Here is a 24,887-nt window from a genome sequence, read left to right as displayed (position 1 = left end):
TAATTAAGTAATATAAGACAATGCAGAGTTTTATTTGTTTCAGTTAAAAGTAAGAAAATCTGACTGTGTGAAGCAATCTACACAAAAAGGATGAGTGAAATGCGAATTCTTTTCTGAGGGACTAAGTAGGTTTGGATTCAAGTAGATTTTTTTTACCGAATTATAGTATAAATTCAAACATTTGGCTTTATTTGAAAATGTATCTGTTTACATAGAGGGAGCAACTTCCTTCAGCTGCTGGACAGCGCAGTCCTGTATTTTATAGTACAATACGGAATTTTCAGTTTGTAGAGGACTGCTTAGTACAGGGGATAATCCACTTGATATGCACAATACAAATCTCCAATGCATCAAATGGAGATAGGATTTCATGTTTCCGTACAGTTAAGAGAATATTTTAGCCAACTCTAGGTCTGGTCTTGGTTGATGCAGTGGTCTAAATAACTGTGGTGCATTTGGTTCTTGACACTTCTAGCCACTGACCTTGCCTTTGTTCAAAGGCCAAGGTTCATAGTGGAGCTGTTTATCTACAGTGAGTGATGATGGATTAGGTGAATTGTGTGTTGGCACAAAAGTGGTTTTCGATCACAGGGAATATGATAAACCATAGGAGAAGCACACAGGCTCAGCCTTACCCACTCTCATCCACGATCATGATATGTTTTCAAAAATCCCAAGTAGGACCCATCACCTAGAGGCAGATGGTTGCACACAGATGCAATTATGAACTTTACACATTGAGGTGTTTCCTAGTCGCCTAACTTATTATATCTAACCAGGCACAAATCATTTAGGCTGACATAAGAGATAAAAGGCCTCAAGTGCCAATAATAGAGTCAATAAAAATGGTCGGCCATTTTGTGCACCAACTTTTACCGAATACATTTGTATGTTTTTTAACTAACCAACGCACTATTAGGTTGTTTCACATAATACTGAATTGCAGTGGGTTGCAATTTGACCTACCTCATAAATGTTAATGAGGTAGGTTGTCAATTATTACCCACTATTATTTGGTGCAATCACACGCATAGTGGCCTGCTGGGGTCAGCAGACCACCATGTCTATGATTGTTATTAAATAAAATAATCTTAGTCTTAATAAGTCTTAGTCTTAAAATAGGATGTATTTAAAGGAGGAGATGAAAACTTTCACAGACATGTTCAGGAGCAGACAGTTGTACCAGGGATAGCTGCCTGCTCCTAAACATTTTCTTGTCCACGTTCACAAAGGAGAAGAGGTCTCTTTGTGATGTTGGTAAAATGTTAATGCTTTAACCCCTTCCACGCTGATGACGAGCTGGGCTCGTCATGGCATAGCCTCCTCGCACGCTGATGACGAGCCCAGCTCGTCACGTAACATGCGCTTTTAAAAATCTCAGCGTACGAGCGGAATTCCGCTAGCGCGCATGAGGTTAAGACAAGATTTCGGACGCGAAACATTAATATATACTATAAAGAATCGGTACATGGAAGAGACGCCCTTATCCTCACAATTATACATTTCTTATAGTTTCCTAAACACATTTAATAATACGGAAAAGATTTTCCGAATTTTTAAATGGATTTAGTACTTTTCAAAATGAGTTTTAGTGTTTGCAAACCCTCTGATCTATCAAATCAGAGTGTTTGCAAACTCAAAAACCTATTGTACATGAGGCGCTAACACAGACACAACTTTCCATATCCAATATATTCAATTCAAACAAAAAGCATCTACATAACATCTTGCATGTTACATACATGTTGCTCCTTTCCCAACATAGACAACAACTGTAATATTTGGGGGAGTTTCCTTTTCAATACCACCTTTAAACCACACTTGCTACAGTAAATTTTGCAGTAGATCTTTATGTTTGTGTTGAGATCCTCTGTGAATACCCACAACATTGCAAATGTCTTGTTGCTCCATGCATTTTGCATGGCCACTCCATCTTCACCTTTTTACATACCCACCATAACCCTAAAGCTTTAATAGCAGAAAGTTTACCACACTAGAAAACTCCCAGTTAGACATTTCTTCTGTGTGTGTATATTTCTTCTGATCCTAACCAAATTTAGGGGCCGATTAGGATGGCGGACGGACTTGCATCCGTCCGCCACCCCGAGGTGGAGGGACCGTCCGCAGGGGCTGCGGCGTTTCCTCCATCCCAATTAGGATGTGACCGCCACCCTGGCAGTCCCATCCCCTATTTTTAACATTGCGGCAGATGCTGCCTCAAGCAGCAACCGCCGCAAGTTTAAAAGTGCATGTTTTCCTTTGCATGCACAAAGCGGCAGGCACCGCGTGGTGCCTGCCGCTTCGTGCACGCAAAGGCAGGGGGGTACCATAGGTACCCCCCATGTGCACTCCCCTTCACCCCTGGGGGCCCGCAACAAGCCCCCAAATAAAAGTCTGTATGCCTTTCCACGGTGGAAATGCCACCGTGGAAAGGCATAGGACCGCTGACATCCTAATATGGCTGGCGGTGTCTGACAGACACCGCCAGCCATGTTAGAGCTTTTCCGCCGCGGTCGGAAGGCGACCACGGCGGAAAAGCGGCGGACGGAAAAAAGATCCCCCGGCCATCCTAATCTGGCGGGGGTCTTTTTTCAGTCCGCAGCGGATAATCCGCATCCTCCGGGCCAGCGGTGGCTTCCGCCAGCCCGGAGGATGTGGATTATCCACAATCCTAATGAGCCCCTTAATAAGGATCTGAATAATTAGGTGGTCGACAATGTGTCTTAGGCATACGTGTAGTCAAGAAGGAATGTGGCGACCACTTGTAATTATGAACAGAACTCTTCTTTGATAGGGCCAATCAAATTGATTGCCTGTTATAGACATACATACTACTAAATTCCAAACATATAACCAAAGCAGGACAGTGATAATGATTTGTGTTTGTTATTCACTATGTACAGGTAACAGTTTTATGCAAGATTGCTTGTGAGAAGTGTCTTTTGTTCTCGGAAAATTAAAGGCTGTTCGAATTCTTCTGAGAAACAGTTATTATTCTGATAATCGAACCTTCTGAAATAAAGGTTTGGAAAAGGCACACAAACATATCAATAGAAAGTGGGATGCATCTCTGCTACACAATCAGGGCATGAGCCTTATCAGTAAATACAATTAATATATCCCAAATACATTAGGTCTATAAAATCCATGATTTTGACTGTCAAATCTACCAATATTGTTTTCATAGTCATGCGAACAATGTGTCTGGAGATCACTTGCGGATATTACCTATTGTGGCTTAAAAGTGAGCAACTAAATTTTTGTGTTCGCTTAAGTACAAAATCGAATATCCCACCTTCTTGTTTTTAAAAGGTATGCTGTAGAGCCAAGTCCCTAAATCAATATAAGTATAGGAAGTAGTAGGGCAGTACTATTCTTTCATGTACTCTTACATGCTTCTCTGAATTGACCCTGATTTGTGCAATTCACTAATGAATTTGCAACAAGAAGGCAGTCCTTTCTATTTGCACAAATTGTATATACATATTCCCTGAATATTCAATTTGTATTCCTATTTAAGATGTTTTGGGCCAACTCACAAAGGTATGTACGAGTACGTAAAGAGTGTTGCCGGAGAACTATCTTATATACTCGATAATGCCTTTGTGACTAGGCCCCTATGACGTCTATGTGCTTATCCTCCTCAAATGTTAATGTTTGATCGCAAAACATACAACTCTCATTGTGCAGGTGCTGTATTTTATTGCTAATTGCACCTATCAGATTCTGTTTCTTAATTGTGTATTTGTAATTTAGTACCATGTATTCCTTGGATACTAAGCCAAAAGATATTTTGGTGAAAACTGTTATATGCTCTTTGTTTGAATGCATTGCTCAACATGGTTTTGTCTCTCTTCATAGCTTCACTCATTTAAAAATGTCTGTGTCTTAAGAGAAAAGCTCAGCAAAGACATTTAGGTACAAAAATGACTGCCACCAGTGATCAGCAGCAGGCAGCCCAAGAGAGACGTACACTAGGACAAGTCTCTGGAAGCCGTGCGAGAATTAATGCAAAGGCTACATATGTAAGATTGATCAAGGTCCTTATGTCTAGGCATTTCAAGGAGAAAGGACAGCTTTTGAAGTGGTCTTAGGCTAGGGTAGTCTTGAGTGCAAAAATGCCTTAAACGTTAGGGGTAAATATCAATTTGTACTTTTACATTTTTTCTTTTTTATTGTTAGGCTCACCTGATAGCAAATTTGCAATGTCAGTACAAGTTTGGAATAGAGTTATTCTACTAGCATTGGAACGTGTGGCACACCACTAGACACATATTTCTCAAGAATAATAATTATTCTACTGAATTTTCTCACTTTAATTATAACATCTGAATTGCAGGGTACCACATGTATTTGTGCAGAAGGACCCTCTTTCCTTCTCTGCTCCCTGTGCTATATCTTTTTCTCTTTTTTATCTCTTTCTCTCTCTACTTTTATTTTTGACTGGGATTATGGGATTTAACAATTGGTTCAACATCAGAATCAGTCCCTCATACAAACTGGAACACAAATTTGTTAAAAGGACCACCAGATGTCACTTTCCGGAAGATTGAATGAAAGAATGATCGATTTATCAAGCACTTAGCTACCCAGGCCAGGTTGTCTGGCACTATAGGGAGTCAGTGCCTGCTCCTTGAGTTGAGATTGAACTGATCTTTGAGTGAAAGGCCAGAGGGACGAACTACCTAGGGAACCCAATACTGACGACTGTGCCCCCCTCTGTTAAGTTCACATTTGTAGAAAGTATAATAGATGCCTGGGTCCTTGCCTGCCTTGACATTGTACAGACAGCAAACCCCCTTAATAAGCATTTCATGTTCTATATTTATTACAAAAAGCCTAATGTTTCCCTATATTACAGACAGATGTGTATGAATACTCCGGTGGACTTTATCTTCTAAAAATGATTTCTCATAGACTATAATGATGCAGCACAGAATATCGAAGAGGATTGAGCTCCATAATAGCCTAGAAAAGACACCCTAAATAAACATACCTGGAATGAGTGTAAACCCAAGGTCTATTCAGATCAGCAGCCAGAATTTGATCATTGGGAAATATTTGGCCTCCAGAATCCCTGGCTCTGTGCAACTTTCATTATAGGTGCCACAGAAAGTTGGTTTGGGGCAAAACAGACATTCTGTGCCACCCAAAATAAAGATGCTTTAAAGATTATGAATGTATCAATCTATATTCAAATTACAAGTTTAATCCTTATACCGGACATAAGAAAATAACCACACCACTCACCTCACTTAAATGTTTTGTTAACTGGCCCCTTCATAAAGATAGAATAGATTGTAATGGTAAACATTCATGCTGATTTAACATAAACAAATCAATTTCCATTAACAGCATGATCATTTAATAAGAAAAATAAACAATGCTTCATTCATAGAATTAATCGTTTCATGCTTCATAACAAATGCACTGAATATTGTTGAACTGATACCCTTGATACCCTTGGATGAAGTTAGATGTTCAAGAAGTGGCTTAGTATACATTCAGTTTGAATCAATCTTTAATGGCTAGTGCCAATTAAAGGATGTGAACACGACAGCTTTGCTCATTGATTTGTTTGTTATGCTTGGTCCCTTCCTGCCCTATAGAACATAAATTAAGATCCATTTGTAGGCCATGCCGTCATCCGTGGAGTAGGGACAGGTAACAGCATTGATCCCGCTGGATCATCGGTCATCTTTGAATACTATTGAGCCGGGTGCATTCAAGGACTGCCTTGAATGTAAAAATAAAGGTTTCTATATTATGCAGACCACTTGGTGAATCCTTTCGTGGCTAGTAAAAAAGTTGTGGACAAATTAATTGTAGTTCTCTTAAGGCTGGTAGAAACTGATAGGATAAATTAATGCAAGTTGCACATACAGTTATAGTTACAGAACTAAGGATTACTTTGCATACTTCATTTTAAAAATATAAATTTTTCGTTGTTCTCTATTCCACCTTTTGAAAAGCAAGTTTCTGTATTCTTTATAAATGGGGATGAATGCTCATAATAATAGCTGGGGGTGAGATCTCAATAATTTTGTCAGATTTATCTTTCCCGTTTCAATTGTTGAGCAGGAGACCTAAGGTTGTCCCCAAAATTAAAAGCTAGATAATGTTCATTCACTATTATTGCTGTATACTAAGTTCTCACAAAGGCCCTTGAGATATTAAAAGACATTGAAAATTGGTACATCCAACCTAGAGAAAAATATTGACTAATGATATAAATATTTCCTGCATTTCAAATGGTGCCCCGTTCCCAAAATTGTCCCATATTGCAGGACAATTTATAAAGACCCTACTTGAAATGCCTGTATGTACAATGTCCGTGTTTGTGGCTTACATTTAGAACTATTGAAGGTTGATGCTTCAGTTTGCCACATTCTGTAAGGGTAGTGTGGCAACACAAGGACATCATCTGCACCAAGATCCATGTTTGATGGAAATAACAATCAATCAATCAATCAGGCGTTTGTTAAGCGAGACTACTCACCCGTAAGGGTCTCAAGGCTCTGGAGGGGGGGGGGGTTAGCAGGCTTTAGTCCATTAAGGGGGGGACTGTCGAAGAACCAGGTTTTTAGGTTTCTTGTGAAGATGGGGAGCAATGTTGTCTGTCTGTGGTGGAGCGGCAGGACATTCAGGTTCGGGCCGCGAGGAAGGAAAAGGAGCGGGCTCCCGATCTTGTCTTTCTGGTGTGGGGGACCACAGGGTAGGAGAGCTGGGCAGATCGTAGGGTTCTCTGGGGTGCATCGAATTTGAGTCTGCTGTTCAGGTATACTGGTCTGGTGTTGTGAAGCGCCTTGTGGGCGTGGGTGAGCATCTTGAAGGTGACTCTAGTTTTGATGTGGAGCCAGTGGAGTGTGCACAGGTGCTGAGAGATGTGGCAGTGTCTTGGCAGGTCGAGGACAAGTCTTGCGGTGGCGTTTTGGATGTCCTGTAGCATGCAGATGAGGTTTTTGTTTATTCCGGCATAGAGTGTGTTGCCGTAGTCGAGTATGCTGGAGACCAGGGCCTGAGTGACGGTCTTTCTGTGTTGAGGGGGATCCATTTGAAGGCCTTACATAGGAGGGTGTGGAAGCAGGAGGATGAGACGGAGTTGATCTGGCGGTCCATTTTGAGCTCGGAGTCCAGGATGATTCCCAGGTTGCCACTAGGTGGTGTTCCATGCGTCAGGGGTTTGGGCCCATGACGAGTACTGTTTTGTTGGTGTTTAGTTGTAGCCAGCTGTTTTTCATCCATTTGGCGAAGGCTTCCATGCCTTCTCGAAAATTGTGTCTGGCGATATTGGGTTCGCTGGATAGGGAGAGGAAGAGTTGGGTGTCGTCTGCGTTTGACACAATGTTGAGTCCGTAGGTTCTGATACTGGGGGCGAGCGGAGCCATGTAGACATTGAAGAGCATAGGGCTGAGGGAGGACCCCTGGGGGACTCCGCAGGTGGTAGATGTGGGGTTGGAGAGGAAAGGGGGAGACTGACCCGCTGCGTTCTGCCAGAAAGGAAGGAGCAGATCCAGATGAGGGCCTTGTCTTGGATCACTGCGTCATGAAGTCTGAGTATTAGGGTGCGGTGGGAGACTGTGTTGAACGCCGCTGAGAGTTCGCGGAGGATGAGGGCTGCTGTTTCTCCTTTGTCCAGTAGGGTGAAGATGTTGCCTGTTGCAGCAAGGAGGGCAGGATCCATACTGTCGTTTTTTCTTAAGCCGGATTGGGAGGAGTCGAGGATGTTGTGCTCTTCGATGAATGTGGCAAGTTGGCTGTTGATGGTTTTCTCAATGACTTTCGCTGGGAACGGGAGCAGGGAGATGGGTTTGTAGTTTTTTAGGTCGGTTGGGGCCGCCGAGGGTTTCTTCAGGAGAGAGTTGACCTCTGTGTGTTTCCAGTCGTCAGGGAATGTGGCAGGTTCCAGGTAGCGGTTGATGGTGTGGAAGAGCATGGGTGAAATGGTGTTGGCAGATCTGTAGAAAATGTGGTCGGGTCAGGGGTCCGTGGGGGCCCCGGAGTGGATTGACTTCATCGTCTTCAGTGTGTCTTTGCTAGTGAACGCTGTCGACTTGTCGATCGCTGGCTTCAGGGTGTTGGAGGTGGTTGTTGAGTGTTCAGTGTGTTGGTTGTCTTCATCGAAGTTGTCGTAGAGGCTCTTGATTTTGTGATGTAAAAAGGTGCTGAGTTTGTCGCAGAGGTCTTGTGAGGGAGGGATGTCGGTGGACTCACTGGTGGGTTGGGCGAACTCCTTCATGATGTTGAAAAGTTCTTTGCTGTTGTGTGCTTGAGTGGAGATTGTGTCTTTAATCGCTTTTGTCCTCGTTTTTCTGATGAGTTGTTGGGGGTGTTGGTGGCGGCTCTGAAGTTGTTGTAGGCTTCTGTGGATATGGTGTTCCTCCAGGCCATTTTCGAGGCGGTGGCAAGTACGTCTGGACTCTCGAAGTTCGGTGGTAAACCATCTGGCTTTCTTGGTGTGGGTGTTGTTGTTTTTCTTGAGGGGGGCTATGGTGTTGGAGCTGTCGGAGATCCATCTGTGCAGGGTTTGAGCTGCGGTGTTGGGGTCGTCGTTTTCCGCGATGGTTGGGGTGGAGTTGCTGAGTGTTGAGATTAGCTGGTCGTCTGTGATTCTGGTCCAGTTTATTCGTGGGAGCAGGTGCAGGTGTCTGTGGATGGTGGGTGCTCTGAGGGTGAAGTGGACGCATCGATGGTCAGTCCATGGAAGATTGGTGGTGTGGCTGAAGGTGATGGAGTTACCTGTTGTGAAGAGGGGGTTGAGGGTGTGTCCTGCTGAGTGTGTGGTTCAGTCACGATCTGGCAGAGTCCAATGTTGTGGAGGTTGTCCAGGAGGGATGTGGTGCTGGGGTCCAGTTGGTTGTCGAGGTGGAAGTTGAGGTTTCCCAGTAGGGAGTAGTTGGTAGACGCAGTGGCATGCGGGAGATGATGTCCGTGATGGAGTTGGTGAAACAACTGCGTGGTCCAGGGGGCCGGTAGATGAGGGTTCATCGGAGGGTGGTGGTAGGGCTGGCCAGTATCTTGAAGGGAAGGTGTTCCATCGGATCTGTGGGCTCGTTGGGAGTGTGCTCAGGCTGGGGTTTGATTTAAGGACAATGGCGATTCCTCCTCCCAGACGGGTGGGGTGGTCCTTCCTGGAGATCATATATCCTTGGGGAATGGCAATGGCGATGTCCAGTCCTGAGGTGGTGTTGGTCCATGTTTTGGTGAAGAACGCTACGTCCGGGGTGGTGCTGTCGAGGCGGTCCCAGATTTTGGTGGCGTGTTTGTGGAGGGATCGGACACAGAGGAGGATGCATTGCAGGGTCTTCGGTTGGGTTGTGGTCTTGCGGGCAGGTTGCACTGGGTCCGTGGTCTTGGCAGTGTTGCAGGTGTGCCGGCAAAGGTGACAGCTGAAGGGTCCATGGGTGTCGGCTGATGATGCTAGCTTGCAGCTGTTGTTGCGTCCTGGGTTGAGAGCGTGGAGTGCCGCTGGGTCATAGCGTTGGCGTTGAGGAGGTCCAGGGTTCCTGGTGCTGGTTGCGTTGCGGTCGGGTCACGGACAGGCGTTGAGCTGAGCCCCATTGTTGCCTTTGATTCAGCAATAGTCAGGTTGGAATCCTCTTCTTTACTTAATTTCAGTATTTAAGCAGGGATGCAAATTGCTGCAATTAATTGATTTTTTTCCTGTGACAAATCAATTTGCGAAAGAATTTTTGAGGGAAGGAGGTTGTGAATCTGGAGTAATTTTGTTAATTGAACATAACAAATATTTCTCCAAATTCACCAGTTTTGTTAACAAAGTCATTGTTTGTGTATACCTGATATTAAAGACCGTGCCACACAACAGCGCGTTACAAGGTTACTCCAGCATACACAAACATATTGGGCCTCATGATGCTGGTCAGTAAGCCTCCGACAGCTCGTTGGAGTCTTATGACCAGCACTGTAGGTTTACAGTCTGACCGCCGAATTTCAATGTTGGTGGTCAGAGTGGAAACTGGCCTATCAGTCCGACTGTGTTCCGATGGGCTTAAGGAGCCGGTCAGCCAGTCAGATACCTATCATAATCCCTTACATACGACGTTTCCGCTGTCGGGATTATGATGCCGGTTACCAACTGGCTCTCCATGTTGGGCTTTCCAACATGGAAAGGCTGTTGGAAAGTGACTTTGGGGGACACTTGCAGGGTCCCCATCGCTCCGCGGCCTACAGTTGTGGGCCAGAGGGGCACCCATGTGCCCCCCTGAAAACCCCTTGACTGTGTGGCAGGCACTGTTAGGTGTCTGCCACATGGTGCAGGATACACAAAGTCCCATTTTTCTATGTGATTTTGTGCTGAGACGGTTTCTGCCCACCGCACAAGCTCCCATAGAAAAATGGGAGTTTGCAACCGCACTATGTGCGTTTGCATTGTAATCCGGTGTTTACAACTGCCGACCTACAGACGAGACAGTGTCGGTCAGAGGCAACTCTGACTGACATCGTAATGGGGACATTGTTTCTTATGTACATCCTTACTGCTGCAAAGAGGTGCAGGTGCATCAGCTTCAGTGTGAAAGAGTCTTGATGCCATATGTCCATGTCATTACAGTTATTGTAACATCAGCACACATTTAACACATAATTGGTGATTGCAACAGAATCTAGAATTTGCCATGCTCACTAGTCTTGCTGGTCATTTTATTACTAAGGACAACATATGACAAGGTACTAGCCTACAAGTTTTCCTTCATGCCCTGTTTTTTTTCTTTCCTACATTCTTTACTCTCAATCAGTGGGAATATGATGATACTACTGAACATGTGAGTAGTGCCGGATGGCAGCCGAGTGAAAGGCGTGTGTTTCCATTTCTTTTTCTACATTTCGTTGTGCTCCTGCAAGTGCATGCACTAACATGCTGTCTGCGTTCCTGTAATGTGTGACACATCTCTGTGTGTTAGCATTTCATTTGCTCTGTTCTCACCAGTGGATGTGGCATGGTGTTGATATCTGTAGAGGAACACATTCGTTGGTCCTGTGTAGCACTCGTTCCGCTGGCTGTGACTAACCGTGCCTTGAAACATAACAAGATCCTGCTCCAGAGACATACATTCCAAGAGAATGAAAAGTGAAGGCATGTCTGAATTCGCCCAGATATTCAGTCATGTGTAGGGTCTAAACTTGCCCAACTATCCAGTCATGTAGACCTGGAGTTAGTTTTCATTCTTCTGGATAACTTTGTTCAAATTACACATCTCATTACAAGATGTTATGACTGTTATACAGTGTCACAGTATATGAATCAGCAATGATGAGGTAAATAGACTTGAATTGTATTTGTACGATCAGTCGGTACTCAAGGGTGAGGATTGACAGATCGGCTTTAATTGCGGCTGAACTGCTATTGCTTGGCTGTGTGAATATCCCATAAGGCTGTACTTTGCATGAATTAGCACTCCGTGCTATGAAACTACACCGCAGCGACTGGAAGCAACCTGGATGTTTTCTTATGCATGTGGGCGCCAACACCGTCCTTTATGTTCCCATTGAATGAACCATTGTGGTGCTAATGTTGTCACATGTCAAGGTGATGTCTGTACACCAGTGTCCTCATGCACACTCCAAATGGCTGTGCTTTTGTTAAGGGTAAAACCAAGAATGACAACTTGTATTTTTCAATAATAGAAGTGTTTATTGTGGTAAACAAATGTATGCAAAGTGTTGACCATCGGCACCCAAGGTGTTCCTGTGCAGTAGTATTTACCACCCTAGTGGGAGAAACAAAAAAATAAGTATGTATAATCAGTACATATTTATATATCTATTAGACAATACATAACAACATGCCGGCTTTGTACCCATCTAATTTCTTAACATTTCTTGCAAAAGCTTAACTGCTTTGATGAAAGATTGTCCCATATATTGTAAAAATTCCCATACATTGACTTCTCAACATGTGATATATATTCTGGAGCCCATGGTTCATGATTGCTGTACCTCTTCATTTCTGTCCTTCGAAAACATTTAATATCTTCCTAGGCTTTGCTACCACTGCAGAAGGTGACTAGTCCTATTCATACGAGTCAAGCCCTCCCTCATAAAGATTAATCTGCCTGGAACACCCCAACCAAATCCTCTCAGCACTATGCCACAAACCACCACAAAGCGATACGGAGCGTTTAAGCAAATCAAACACGCACACCCAGTCAACAGATCTGGGTTTAATCCATCACCGCTCTTTAGCCCACTCTGCCACCCCAGTTCAGACATGGCCATATGCAAATCAGTCTGACCCTGTCCCTCATGGAAACAGTCCAGCCCGAACTGCCAAGCCATTGTCTTCCCTGGACCGGAAACAAGCATCCTGGGACCGGTTTCGGATTCATAATCCTCATGGCGCAGGCATGTTTCTGCCTTCTTGGGCATTGTCACTTACCAACAGATTCAGTCTTAAATGACAGCCAGCAAGGAATCAATGGTTAGAGATGCCCTTTTCAACAAGCGAGACTCAACTGACTATGTTGAATGCATTGAAACTGCTTCAGAGAGTACATTTTTTCTCCTGGGGCTTTTGTCAGCGTAGCATTCCATGATTTTTACTTCATCTGTTTAATAACAGAAGGGGGTGATCTCTTAATAGTAACAGTGATGTTACTGCCGAAGCATGTCCATTGTTTTGGGTGATGGTGGTTGTGTTTCCCATGCACTGACGTGTCGGTTTTATGAGCGATAAGGCTTCATCATGTTACTAGGTTACTGCAGAGGAGTAACGCAAAATGGTGGGGCCCCCTGCATCTGAAGAGGGGCCCCCAAATCTTTTATAACTCACAGACATTAATTGGCCTTGGGGAAGAATTGGTCCACCCTGTAGGATTTAGGGGCTACTGGAATTTTGGGTTACCCCTGCACCACACGGACTTCAGGGGCTTGTGGGACGCCTCTCGTTTACTGATGTTGGGATAGCTGTTTTTTGAAGAACAGGTATACAATCCCTTCCCCATGTGTGGTGCACAAGTATTCTATAGAAAAGTGATGGCTCCAACTCGGTTCTTTGCAAGCATTTGTACCACATAAAACATTAAATTTTATGTAACATTTATAATGCATGGTGTGATGATCAAATATGGGACCAGTGTGCACGTATTGCACTGATGATTTAGCAATTTATCATTGGTGACAAGCAATTTTGCACCGGCCTTGTCATTGACTAAGCAGTGCAATATTCACTGTATAAATGCCCCCTCACCAGGGTAAAATTGCTCTCATTTGTGTGATATCTGTACACGGGAGCCAAGGTGTGTTTAAAATGTGCTAAAAGTAATATGCAGGGGCCCCAAAAACGGCACAATAGGCTCGAGGCCCTTACCGGTGCCTGGGGTTTCCAGGGCCGCTTCATAGCCTACGACTGGTTAATTCCACGTGTTCCTGTGCTGAAGAATAAAAGTTTAATACGGTTTCCGGTTGCATTTATTTGTAGGAAATGGTTATCTCTGGACTGCAGCCTGAAACTGCATACTCCATCACTGTGACAGCCTACACAACGAAGGGAGACGGAGCGCGCAGCAAGGCGAAAGTGGTATCCACGACCGGCGCAGGTAACACCCTTCAACCTTATTTTTTAATTACGTGTAAGTTTCGATTTTCTTTGCCGTTTGCCGCTTCCATTGTCTTACGGAAATGAAAAATGCATACAGTGTGCAGAGCACGTTTTGTGCCAACTTTTACTGCAATATTCCACTGAGAAAACTCTTACAAAACTTTGACAGAAGTGGGCTACGGCTGCTGATCACTGATTTCTATTTCATTTTCCGCTCACATTTGAAACATAAATAGACGCGATTGTTAATTTAATTTCTTCAGCAGGTATTACATTTCATTTCACTCAGCGGAAAAAAAGCTCAGAAAACAGGAACAGCGGTTGAGAGAATTTTATTTTGAAGCTTTCTTTCTGCTCCCCAGTCATGGTGCCCGAAAATTCAGTGATCACAGAATTATGACGGCGTCATTTCTGCTTGTACGAGGTCGTTCATTAGAAAAGCTAGTCCATTTAAATACCTGATAGCACTTCAAGTACACTTTGGAGAGGTTTAGAGCGCATGTGCCGAGGAAAAGAGAAAAATAACACGCAATTTAATTTTACATTTGCTATATATTTTTTCTATGTCTCTTTTAGTATTTTATGGTCTAGTTAAGCAAAGATATATATGCTACTGGATTATTGAACTGATAAATTAAACGCCCTGCATGCCTATGTTCTATTTTGATAAATACTTATCAAAGCGTACAATGCAATACCAATCGAAAAGCTACTTAAGGAGCTGTTTAAAACTCAGATCAACATAAAAATACAACAGTGCGTCTCAAAAATTAAATAGATCTCAGAATCCACAAAAAATAGGTTTCAGAGTAAACACCCTAAATCTCCCAAAAACTGGGGCTGTTACGTGCGTGTTAAAAGCATTACAAATAAGTGCGTGTAAGGCATTACAAATGTTTGTGAATATTTACAAAGTTGTCAACTTTTTTGATGTTTGCCCCGTTTGCATTGCATTTTCATTTGACCATCTCTGAGAAAAATCACTTCCCAAGCTCACATGGCATGGGAACGAGGAGATATTTGCAAATGTTGCAATTTTTCAGTGATTGTAAGTGACATTTTTGTGCACATGCGAATCAGCACATCCTGACTTGGTGAATCTGCATGTGTGTTTTTTACGTATTGTTGAACTTTTTCTTGCATAAGATAAATTATGAGGGGAAAACGAAGCTTTAAAACAATACAATTACCAGTAAGTGACTGGCTAGACTTGTAGGCAAATATGTTGGCATCCCGAAACCCTATGATCATTTAACTGCTCACTATTTTGCCCCAGGGAAAAATAACAAGTTAATTTGAGAACAGACCTGGATTCATTCACTGTATAAACTGCTCACACTGTGCAGTAAACTATTCTTTAGGGTTATCCTGATGAATAAAGTATGTGCAGACATCATTGTTGATGTCAAGGCTAACAAGCACCAGATCAAACAGGCTGTAAAGAAGCTTTATGATATTGACGTTGCCAAGGTCAACATTTTACAGATTTCTTAGAAGATCTGTATACACTTTGAAGACCTAATTATTTTTTAATACAACATATTGTGACACTACAGAATTTAGCACTGTCAGCCATCATCCAATCATGAGTATTTGAACAGTGTCCACTGTGTAGTAGTAAAGAAGACAGTAGGAAATTATCAAGATCTGGGTCTGAGATGAACAACATTCAAAGGAATGCTCAATATTTTTACCTTAGTATATGATTTCAATACCACAAACGTGGGCTGTGGATTTGTTGCGTACATTTGAATTCCTTTTAGCAATTCAACCCAATCTCTGACGTACCTTTAACAATGGGTCCATTACTGGTCCCTTAAATTCAGCTTTAATTTAATTATATTTCACCGGATGTGTGAACTGTTCTGGCAAATGTCCCAATTCAGTGTGAGCATATTGTCCATTCGAAAGGATTTCATACCTTACAGCTAGTCTCGCTAATGCAGTAATGTAATGTATGTGGTCTTGTAAAGCGCACTGCTGCCCTGAGGCATCGTGGCGCTGTAGACCGCTGGGGAACCCGCCCTGGCTATCCTTGTGAGATTGTCCCTACTGGGTATCTCCAAGGTGAAACCAGGCATCCCCGGCGAATGTGAGGGGCCGTTGTAGAGATGAGGCAAGCTAATGCCCAGAGTTGCCGAGTGTGATCCCTGGTTAGTGTAGGCACCGAGGCGAGAATTATCGAGTCCGCTGACCCTGGTCCACGACCCTGCCGCGTCGGGAATTGAACCCTGGTCCCGGGCCGTTCTCTGCTTCCGGGTCTGCCGCCTCTAACCAGTGAGCCACACCACTCCACGTGTCACTGATATGTGACTTCAACGCACCAGGCCATCTTGGGCAAATTTTATTTCTTTCATATCCTCATCCATGTCCGAGGGTGCATCATGAACCTGTTCAAGTTAGAACATCAGAAGCAGACAACATATCTGTCTGCAGCTCATACACTTACTCGCAAGATTTCTGATCTAGTGCATTCACTTTACACAGCTCAATTATTTTGGAAATAGGGTGAAGGTTGCATTCTGTGCCTCTGCATTGATGCCGAATAAGTTAATGGTATTGACTACCAATAACAGGTACTAGACTACAGCTTCCACTACTATTTTTTCCACTTCAGTGAACTGTTCTCCAAACTCTTTGAGACCTAGGAAATGTTACACTACAAAAGAGATTTATTATTTAGCTCAGATAGTATCATGTACTAAACTAATGTGCGGGAACATTAAAGAAAGAGGCTTTACGAGGGGGCTTGGAGGAGGAAGCAAATGAAACATCTAATCTGTGAAAATGGCAAAGGGAGTTCCAACAATGTTGCAAAGAGACCTTTGTGAGAGCTTTCCAGTTAGAGGAGATATGTTGAAAGGAAAGAGCAAGCATAAGATCAAAAAGACCAGCAGAATGAGGGGGTAAGGTGAGAGTATCTGAAAGACTACCCAGAAAAAGAAGAGAAGGAGAATGAGGAATAGAGAGTGAGAAAATGCGAGAGTGCAAGACCAAACTTGGTTCCAAAGGGTAAGTACTGGGGGACAGAGAAAGAACATATGCAAAAGGTCAGCATCAGGAAAATTACATGTCCAACAAGCAGAAGTAGAAGTAGAGGAGAATCGAGAAAGAAGAAAAAGAAGAGGGGAAAGATAAAGTCTATGATATAGAAAATGTGGACCCTTATTGGCTCCCGTTAACTATTTACGTGGATCAATCTAGTGTCAAGAATCGTCCCTCTTCCACCACATCTGAGAATTTTAAACCACCCTGAATTTTTTCCCCTCTACTATTTTCTATTCATGTGTATGAATCAGATTTATTGTTATGTTTACTCTCTATTTAATTCCATTAACAATCTACACATTTATTTGGTATATATTGATATATTTCTATCAGGTTATTTTCCTGTATATTATACTTCATCAATTTGTTGCATATTTATAGTATACAGCTATGTCATATTTCCTTCTCATATTCTCCTTTCCTGAGTTTTTCTTCTGCTCTTTTTCTTTTTTTGTTTTCTGTTCTTCTTTTCTCTCTCTTATTCCTTATTTCTTTTTCTTTCTTTCTTTCCTCTCCCTCCCCTCTCTTTAAAACTTATAAAAGGCTTATGTATTGATTCTTGACATTAGGAATGTTATAATCTTCTTGCTTTTGTATATTCTGCATACAGTTCCTTTTGTCCTTGTTTATTTAAGTATATTAATAAAGCTTTCAAACATAAAAGAAAGAGGCTTTATTGAGAAGTCTTTCTCCATACTTTTTCTGAGTTACTTTTTCACTCACTGCTCGTGTCAATCATGGTCATGTATGAGATGCCATTGGGTAAGACATTCTACAACAAATATATTTTGCTTCTTGCAAAGTGATGTGTATAGAAGGGCAATTGAGTCAAGATTTGTGTGTGTGTGGTGGGGGGGATCATGTGCGCTTTCCATGAAATTGCATTCTTCGTGGCTGAAACCTTCTGTGTTGTTAACACATCTATGTAAGTGACCTGAAGGCATATTAACCATTAGAAAAACCATCATTAGTTGTATGCTACTTCTCTTAGTGCTGATTCAATGTTGTTTGTTTAGTTCCAGGCAGACCGCGTCTAGTGATTAGTCACACACAGATGAACACTGCTCTCATTCAGTGGCACGCTCCGGTGGAGACCTTTGGTGCCCTGCAGGGATATCGTCTGAAATTTGGCCGCAAAGACTTGGATAGCGTTACAACCTTGGAGTTTTCAGAGAAGGAGGATCACTTTACTGCTACAGACATCCACAAAGGAGCATCCTATGTCTTCAAACTCTCCGCTAGGAATAAAGTTGGTTACGGGGAAGAGATCATAAAAGAGATTTCCATTCCTGAGGAAGTGCCCAGTGGATTCCCACTGAATATTCACTCAGATAGCACGGCCTCTACATCTGTCCAGTTTACATGGCAACCTCCAGTTTTAGCAGAAAGAAATGGTATCATCACCAAATACACCCTGCTTTATCGGGATATCAACACCCCACACCACCCCACTGAGCTCCTCATTGCAGCGATCGACACCACTGTGACTCTCACTGGCTTAAAGCCAGACACTACCTATGATGTAAAAATGCGCGCCCACACAAGCAAAGGGCCCGGTCCTTATAGTCCAAGTGTCCAGTTCAGGACACTGCCAGTGGATCAAGGTAGGATTTGTCTACTTAAGCCTTTGTTAAAGGAATGTCAGTCTTTGGATAGCAATGTTTTGGAAGCTATAATTAAAACAAACCATCTTATAAATAAATTCAACAGAAAAAGGTAAAGTACAAAAACCTTAGCCTGCTTTCTATACCTAAAGAATCAGACCTCATGGGCCAAGCATGGCTTGCTCACGCCTGCAATGTTTTCAGGTAAGGAAGAATGTCTTAGAGAGTTGGCAGTGAGTAAATATGAAGAGTGAATGATTACTTCTGAGGAGCAAATGCCTAACCTGAAGTTTTGTTTTTACAATGTTAAGCGAATGCCACAGCAGGGAAAGGTCGAGGGGCTTTGGTCCATGAGGTGGTTTAATTACATTGTTTTTACTTTTCCAGCAGTGTTTGCAAAAAATTTTCATGTAAAAGCGGTAATGAAGACCTCCGTGCTTCTGTCTTGGGAGATTCCAGAAAACTACAACTCAGCCATGCCTTTCAAAGTATGTTGTTTTCAATTACAAATTTTAAAAGATGTGGTATGGAAAGGTGAGCGGTTCTGTTTGACAAACTACATGGTTTATATATTGTCTAGAGGAGGTTTGTTTTCCTCTTGGAATCATATCACCTGCTCCATCCACGTGCCGGAATGCTTCGGATCACTGCTTTATTTTTTCTTTGTGGAACACGGAGTTAGCTTTGACCATTTAGTGTCTTTGTTTTTTTTTAAATGTAGAAACATATACTAAATACCCACATATTTAAGTAAAAAAAAAATGCACAGAAATCACGTACGGAGAGAAATTCAGGAGGCGACGATACACTGCTGCAGCAGGTGCAGTGACTCCAGTGCCCAGAGCCCTGAAGGGATTATTGAACCCTGATAATGAATGTATTTACTGACTCAAAAGGGGCCAAAGGGATCAATTTCATTGATTGCACCAGGGACCAAACCATCCTTGCTAGGCTATTGGACACATTTGAATTTGTGAAGGATGCATACCAGTGCTAGTGCCCATTTTAGATTTTGCATCAGCAAAGGGGCCTCAAAGCATTGAATGTAATATCAAATTAACTGGCAGAAGATAGCTGTAGGTTATTCTTTGCCTTGGATAAAGCTAATTTTCACGTGGAGCTCCGTGTCTGTTTGTCACAGATTATTTGCGCATAATGTGACATGCTACCACTTGGTCTAGATTTTCACATGCAAGTGTCCAACTCTATTTAAAGGTCCATAGGACCTATTGTCTCCACAGTCCCCCCCCCTCCTTCGTATGACATTATTTAATGGATGTTATCTCTTTCAGCCTTGAAAGCATATGGGTGAAATAATATAGACAAGTGCAGTCGCGTGCACTAAAAAAATTTGCTAGGAGTCTGTTGGCAACAGAAAAATTTTGGATTGGCTCAAAATGTGCAAAGCAGACATTGAAAAGACATTTGTGGCTGCACATACTGTAGTTGTAGACCCACAAGATGGTCGAAATGCACACAAAAAAGCTTACATATTCAGTCAAAGCATGTTTATGCTTATGTGATTGCAAACCACTGATGAAGGACAGCTTGTAGATGTCATCTACTGTTTATCTTTAGATGAAGTTTCCTCCATGTTGCTTTTCACTCAGGTGTGGTTATTTAATTGAAGGTAGCCACCTATTGTGCTTATACTGTGCAGTGCTGAAGCAAAAGGCAATGTCTCAACTTAGTTTGTTGTTCAACATGTGATGGGGTGCATGTTCTTTTATTCAGTATGAATAATTAAATGTACCCTGCTCCAAACGAATGTTAGAGCAGTTATCATGTATTGTTTCTCACATACCACCAAAACTAACCTCTCACTTGGAAGGGAGAGCTTTCAACACAGTTCAAAAATTGTCCAACCATTTTTTTATGTTGAGGCTTCTAAATACTATCTAACCTTCCATCTCTCTAGGTTTCCTTACATACTGATTTAACTGTCATTGTAGGTTGATAACCTGATATTGTTCGCCACTTGGGGAAGAGGGCTTAAGTCCTTTGATGTTTCATTACTTTGTGTGCCCTCTACCACTGAAGAAAGAGTCAATGCAGTACTCTAATTTCCCCCCTTTCCCCATTTTTACTTTCATTACACCAAATTGCTTGATATTTAAGGGAACAAAAGATTTGTGAGCTGCCAAGACATATACATTACTGAATGTCCTTTCCATGGTTACAATACACCAACGCTTATTAATTCCTCCTAAATATAGATAAAAAGTAAAATAGCATCAGATCCAGATATACCAAGCACAGTGCTACATTACACCATGGTGTGATGTAATACTTCAGTAGGTTTGCTTCTTCTGAACCTTTACGGCACAGAGTTGCTTCTATGGGAAGATATTTACTGTGCCAGAGAAATCCTATTATTTTCCCTTCACCATTCTCCAAATCAAATATAACATCTTCTGGGCAGAAGCAATGTCATCTTCACCGCCATGAAGCTCACAGGCTGAGACAACACTTCTCTAGACGTATCTCAAACCTGGTTTTGAATGGTACTCATATACAGACGTCCATTACAATGGCCCTGACAAATTGAACAGGGAAGAGTGAGAACTTTTACAGCAAGAAACCATGAATGCCCTTTGCAAGGGGAGAAGCTAACATTTCGAAACAATATGATACTTAGGGTTTGTTTCTGGTTCAAACCTAGTGTCTCAAAGGGTTCAAAGATAAAGAATTGTGAAATCTCTCCCATGTGCTACAGACAAAGCAATGCAGTTCTATCACCCGCCATGCCCCACTCATTACTTACTCATTTGTACACAAGACCATATTAAGTGGCAGTGGCTCACTGGGAAGATAATCTTTAACCAACGACCACCACTTAGAGAGAACCACAAGCATCAAAGTGCTGCTGTAGAGTCCAGTAGAACGACACACAAATCTCCGGGGTAATTACTGTGCCCAATAACTAGTCACTGCCTACTACCATGCTCCACTGGGACATTGACGCTCCTTCTAGAATATTGCTGACATACATAGACACCTTTGCCTACTCAGCTCTTGGAAGAATCTCTCCCAAATGACAATCCTTTATGAAGGACAGAGAAATATGTACCAATAATATTAGGCCTTAATACCTCTCGAATGCAGTATGTACCTCCAAAAATGAGCTGTGACTTTACATCGGCCGCTGAAGCACTGTTAATTCATACATACCAGCATAGTACCAAACAGCTTCACCCTTGAAATACCCATCATTAGTTCTCACTAATATTCTTTGGGCAGTTTGTCGCCGGTGCCACAAGTATCCTTCAAGTGCTAGTAGTCATTTATTGCATAAAGGTTTCCAGCAAGATGTCTCAGCATAAGGATGTTAGTATGTAGGCTACACATTTTAATTAAAATGGAAACTTTAGCTGAAACATCGAAATATATTTTGGAAAAACCATGCAAGAAGGGAGTGCTTCCCCTCAGGCAAAATCTTTAACACTGTACATGGACTTCAGCAAACAGTTTTTTTAAGTCGGAAAATGCAAGAAATGTTAATTCTCACTTGCTTGATGAGGGATGCTCTTGCAGACCTGAACTTCCAAACAGATCACAATAAAGTAATGTATGCAGAGGACCTGTACAGGTTCAGTGTAATCCAGGATCCACTTCTGCACATCAGGCACCATGTTCTGGGGAAGTAGTCTGACACATTTTACACTCCACCTTTTTCGGGGACTAATGCAATTCAAAATACAGTTCTCTGCATTCAGTGCTATGAGACCGGCACACCTGAGATCATATTGCCTCAATCAGTATCATAATAAAAGGTCTACGACCACATGTAATTTGTAGAACTGTTAAAATTTGATGACAAGCAAGGTTCTACAGGACTTGAAGGCTGATGATTCAACCATTTATTGTTGTTTTAGTCTATTTAAAATTGTCTACTTTTATCAATTGGGAAATTAGTGTAATATTTCTATAATAATATATTTATTGGAAATAAAGTATTTTGAGTTGACTTGACTTGACTTGAAGGCAGTTATTGTTACAGAGAGACCTAATCCTAAGCCTCACTCTCAATAAGAGCACTTCCCATTGCCAGCAACACTGTCGTATTCAAGGAAGGGCCATTTTTGGTACCAGAGAAATCCTTGGTACTGTGATCCCATGCATTTCACAGTGCAACAAAGATGGTTATGACCTGGCTTAATATTTTATCAAATCCTCTTCCTCAAACAAATGCAACTTGCCTCTGCAGCATGTATACCACAGGAGAAGTAAACAATATTTTCATTTAGGTAGCAAGAGCTGTCTATAGTGAATAACTTTCATGGTATTAACAAGTCTGCTAAAGCCATAGATCCAAACACTGATGCAAAATTGTGAAAAACACATTACAACATTTGTATAAATACAGCAACACACAACATTATGTTTAACCATAAATGCTCATCACTTGTGGCCCCAATAACAATTAGATGCTATGCAATCTTCCAAATGTAAAATTATTTCTCTGATTGGTGGAAATGTGTCAGATCCTTGCATCAAATCATATTCAGACAACTAGGGAGGATAGACGTTCTGTGGAAGTTCTACTAAAGGTGTTCACATTCTACTCTTGAGTGATAATTGTTTAATTGGGAGGGTTAGGAGCACTTTCTATCTTCAATTGATTGTGATTATTGTAGTTCAATGTGAATATTCTGCTGTAAGTGACACAGAGAGGTATTTTCCCAAAGATGGACAGAATCTCTCCCCAAAGCTCCAATTTAGATCCCTGCAAATAAATATAGATCCTTCAATCTAGAGAAAGCTGATGAATTACCCACTTTCTTTTATGCCAATAAAGAAAGATGCAGGCAAAGTTTGAAGTATAGTTAAATGATGTATCGAAGAGAACTTTTGATTCTGAATTGCTTCACACATGTGAATGAGGTCAGAGATCTAGAGTATATTTTCCATTCACTGTTCTCAGTTCACATGGCTGGCTTTAGCACTGATGATGCACAGTGCACAATCTTTTTTGGTGACCCCCATGACCTTCTTCTGCACAGATTCCCTCACTACTAACCTCCAACAGTTACCCTGATCATTTTCCGTAGCCCTTTCTCAGTTAACAAGAATGCATTTCCAACAAAGCTGTAGTGAGTAATTTAAAACATCCCCCACTTTGAACCAAACCTTTAATAACCCTGAGTATTTGAAGCGAGTAAGCTCAATACTTGCTAGTTTAGTTCTCTTCTCCTGTACATTCTCCTAACTATTCATTCATCATCCCAGCCTTTCATTCCTCCCTTCTTTGATCCTTCACCCCATGCTGTCATTGTTCCAACAATCCATTGACATTCCATACATCATCCATTAGTGCATGAATTCATTCATCCATCCACTCATCCACTCACCATGCACATTTCCTCTCTCTATCCATCCAACCATCCTTTACCGCTTTCATCAATTTGTACTTGAACCCTTTTTTCCAACCTTCCATTCACCCTTCCTTCCAACCTTTCATCCCTCCATCCTTGCTCTTTTCCATTGTTGTTTATTCCTTCCCTCCTTTCCCGTTTCTCTCTGGTTTATCTCAAGTGTTATGTTTTTACATTATCTTTCTTTCCCCTCTCACTCTTTTTTATTTTTTTTATTTGAGTTTTATATAGCGCGTACTAGACCCAAAGATATCAGGTATCGGAGCACTTTACATGAGCACCAGTTTCGTTACACAAGGACACATTCATTTTTTTGTTAGGCACAGGGAGATTAAGTGATTTGCCCAGAATTACATGATGTTAAGTGTCCATGCTGAGACTCAAACCTGGTTCCCCAGCTTCGAGGTCGACCGCTCTAGCCTTAAGGCTACATCCTTTCCCTCATTTGCCTCACTATGTTCTTTTCCGATGTTTTCATCATTTCTTTTTCTCTTTCCTTCCCTGAAATGGACTCACTTAACAGCTCTAGGCCCCACATCTTAACCTTGCCCTGCACTTACCTTCGAAGTTTTAGGAGTCTTTGTCTGCCGGCGTGCAGACAGGTCAAATGTAAAATGATTCAAATGTCACTGAGACCCAGATTAATATACCAACAGGTGCAGTGGATACCCTCACTTAAGCTGCTAAAACCACTAATTTCTACCCAAACAAACCCTTTTTAGCAACACTAGGATAATGAAATATGGGGGAGGGACATAGCGTTCTAACCTATACCATGATGTTTGCATGCATCTCTTTGATGACAGTTCCTAGGTCACTGTTCCATATTAGTATTGTAGCTTATGAACTGCAAGTAAACAAAAAGATTTATGTTAGATAAGCAGTGACCTACTGAACTACCCACATAAAATACACTTCTGCGATCTTCATGGCAACTGTCCTTTGCAGCAGGCACATTATCTCTGCACTACTTTACGTTGATTCAAAACTGCCACTAAATAAAACTTTGTTGTCTCTCCAGCAGGAAGATTTATCACTAGAGTTTTCTTGATATTTTTATTGTTGCCTGAAACTGGTAGACACACAATGAACTCTGCAGCAGCTACTTTTAACCCCATAAGCTATTTCTACACAAAGTGCCCCCTCACGAGCTCAGCACCACGTGCAGCTACACTAGTTACACTGCCCGAAAAACTGTCCCTGTCAGTTCATGAGATTGTTCTGGACTTGTGTAAATGGCGCTCAATACCTTTGCTTACATGTTGCAAGGCCTCATTCATGTTCTCAAAACTTCAGTTAAAACCT

General features: G+C 42.0%; 1 protein-coding gene across 21 annotated transcripts in view; it reads left to right on the top strand.

Annotated features, from left to right (window-relative positions):
- Positions 1 to 24,887, top strand: part of PTPRD (protein tyrosine phosphatase receptor type D) — a 2,576,377-nt gene that overhangs the window by 2,273,157 nt on the left and 278,333 nt on the right. For 5 of the 21 annotated variants that reach the window (XM_086961360.1, XM_086961369.1, XM_086961359.1 and 2 more), the window contains 4 exons: positions 10,755 to 10,781; positions 13,436 to 13,553; positions 17,620 to 18,207; positions 18,595 to 18,695. In XM_086961360.1, coding sequence (XP_086817486.1) covers positions 10,755 to 10,781; positions 13,436 to 13,553; positions 17,620 to 18,207; positions 18,595 to 18,695 — 834 coding nt within the window. The remainder of the gene's footprint in view (positions 1 to 10,754; positions 10,782 to 13,435; positions 13,554 to 17,619; positions 18,208 to 18,594; positions 18,696 to 24,887) is intronic. The other 16 variants (XM_086961361.1, XM_086961377.1, XM_086961376.1 and 13 more) reach the window with 5 other exon arrangements.

The sequence above is a fragment of the Lissotriton vulgaris genome, chromosome 3_1 (assembly GCF_964263255.1).
Source record: "Lissotriton vulgaris chromosome 3_1, aLisVul1.2, whole genome shotgun sequence".
NCBI lineage: Eukaryota > Metazoa > Chordata > Amphibia > Caudata > Salamandridae > Lissotriton > Lissotriton vulgaris.
Note: the sequence above shows the minus strand (reverse complement) of the source record. Positions and strands in the feature narration are given on the sequence as shown.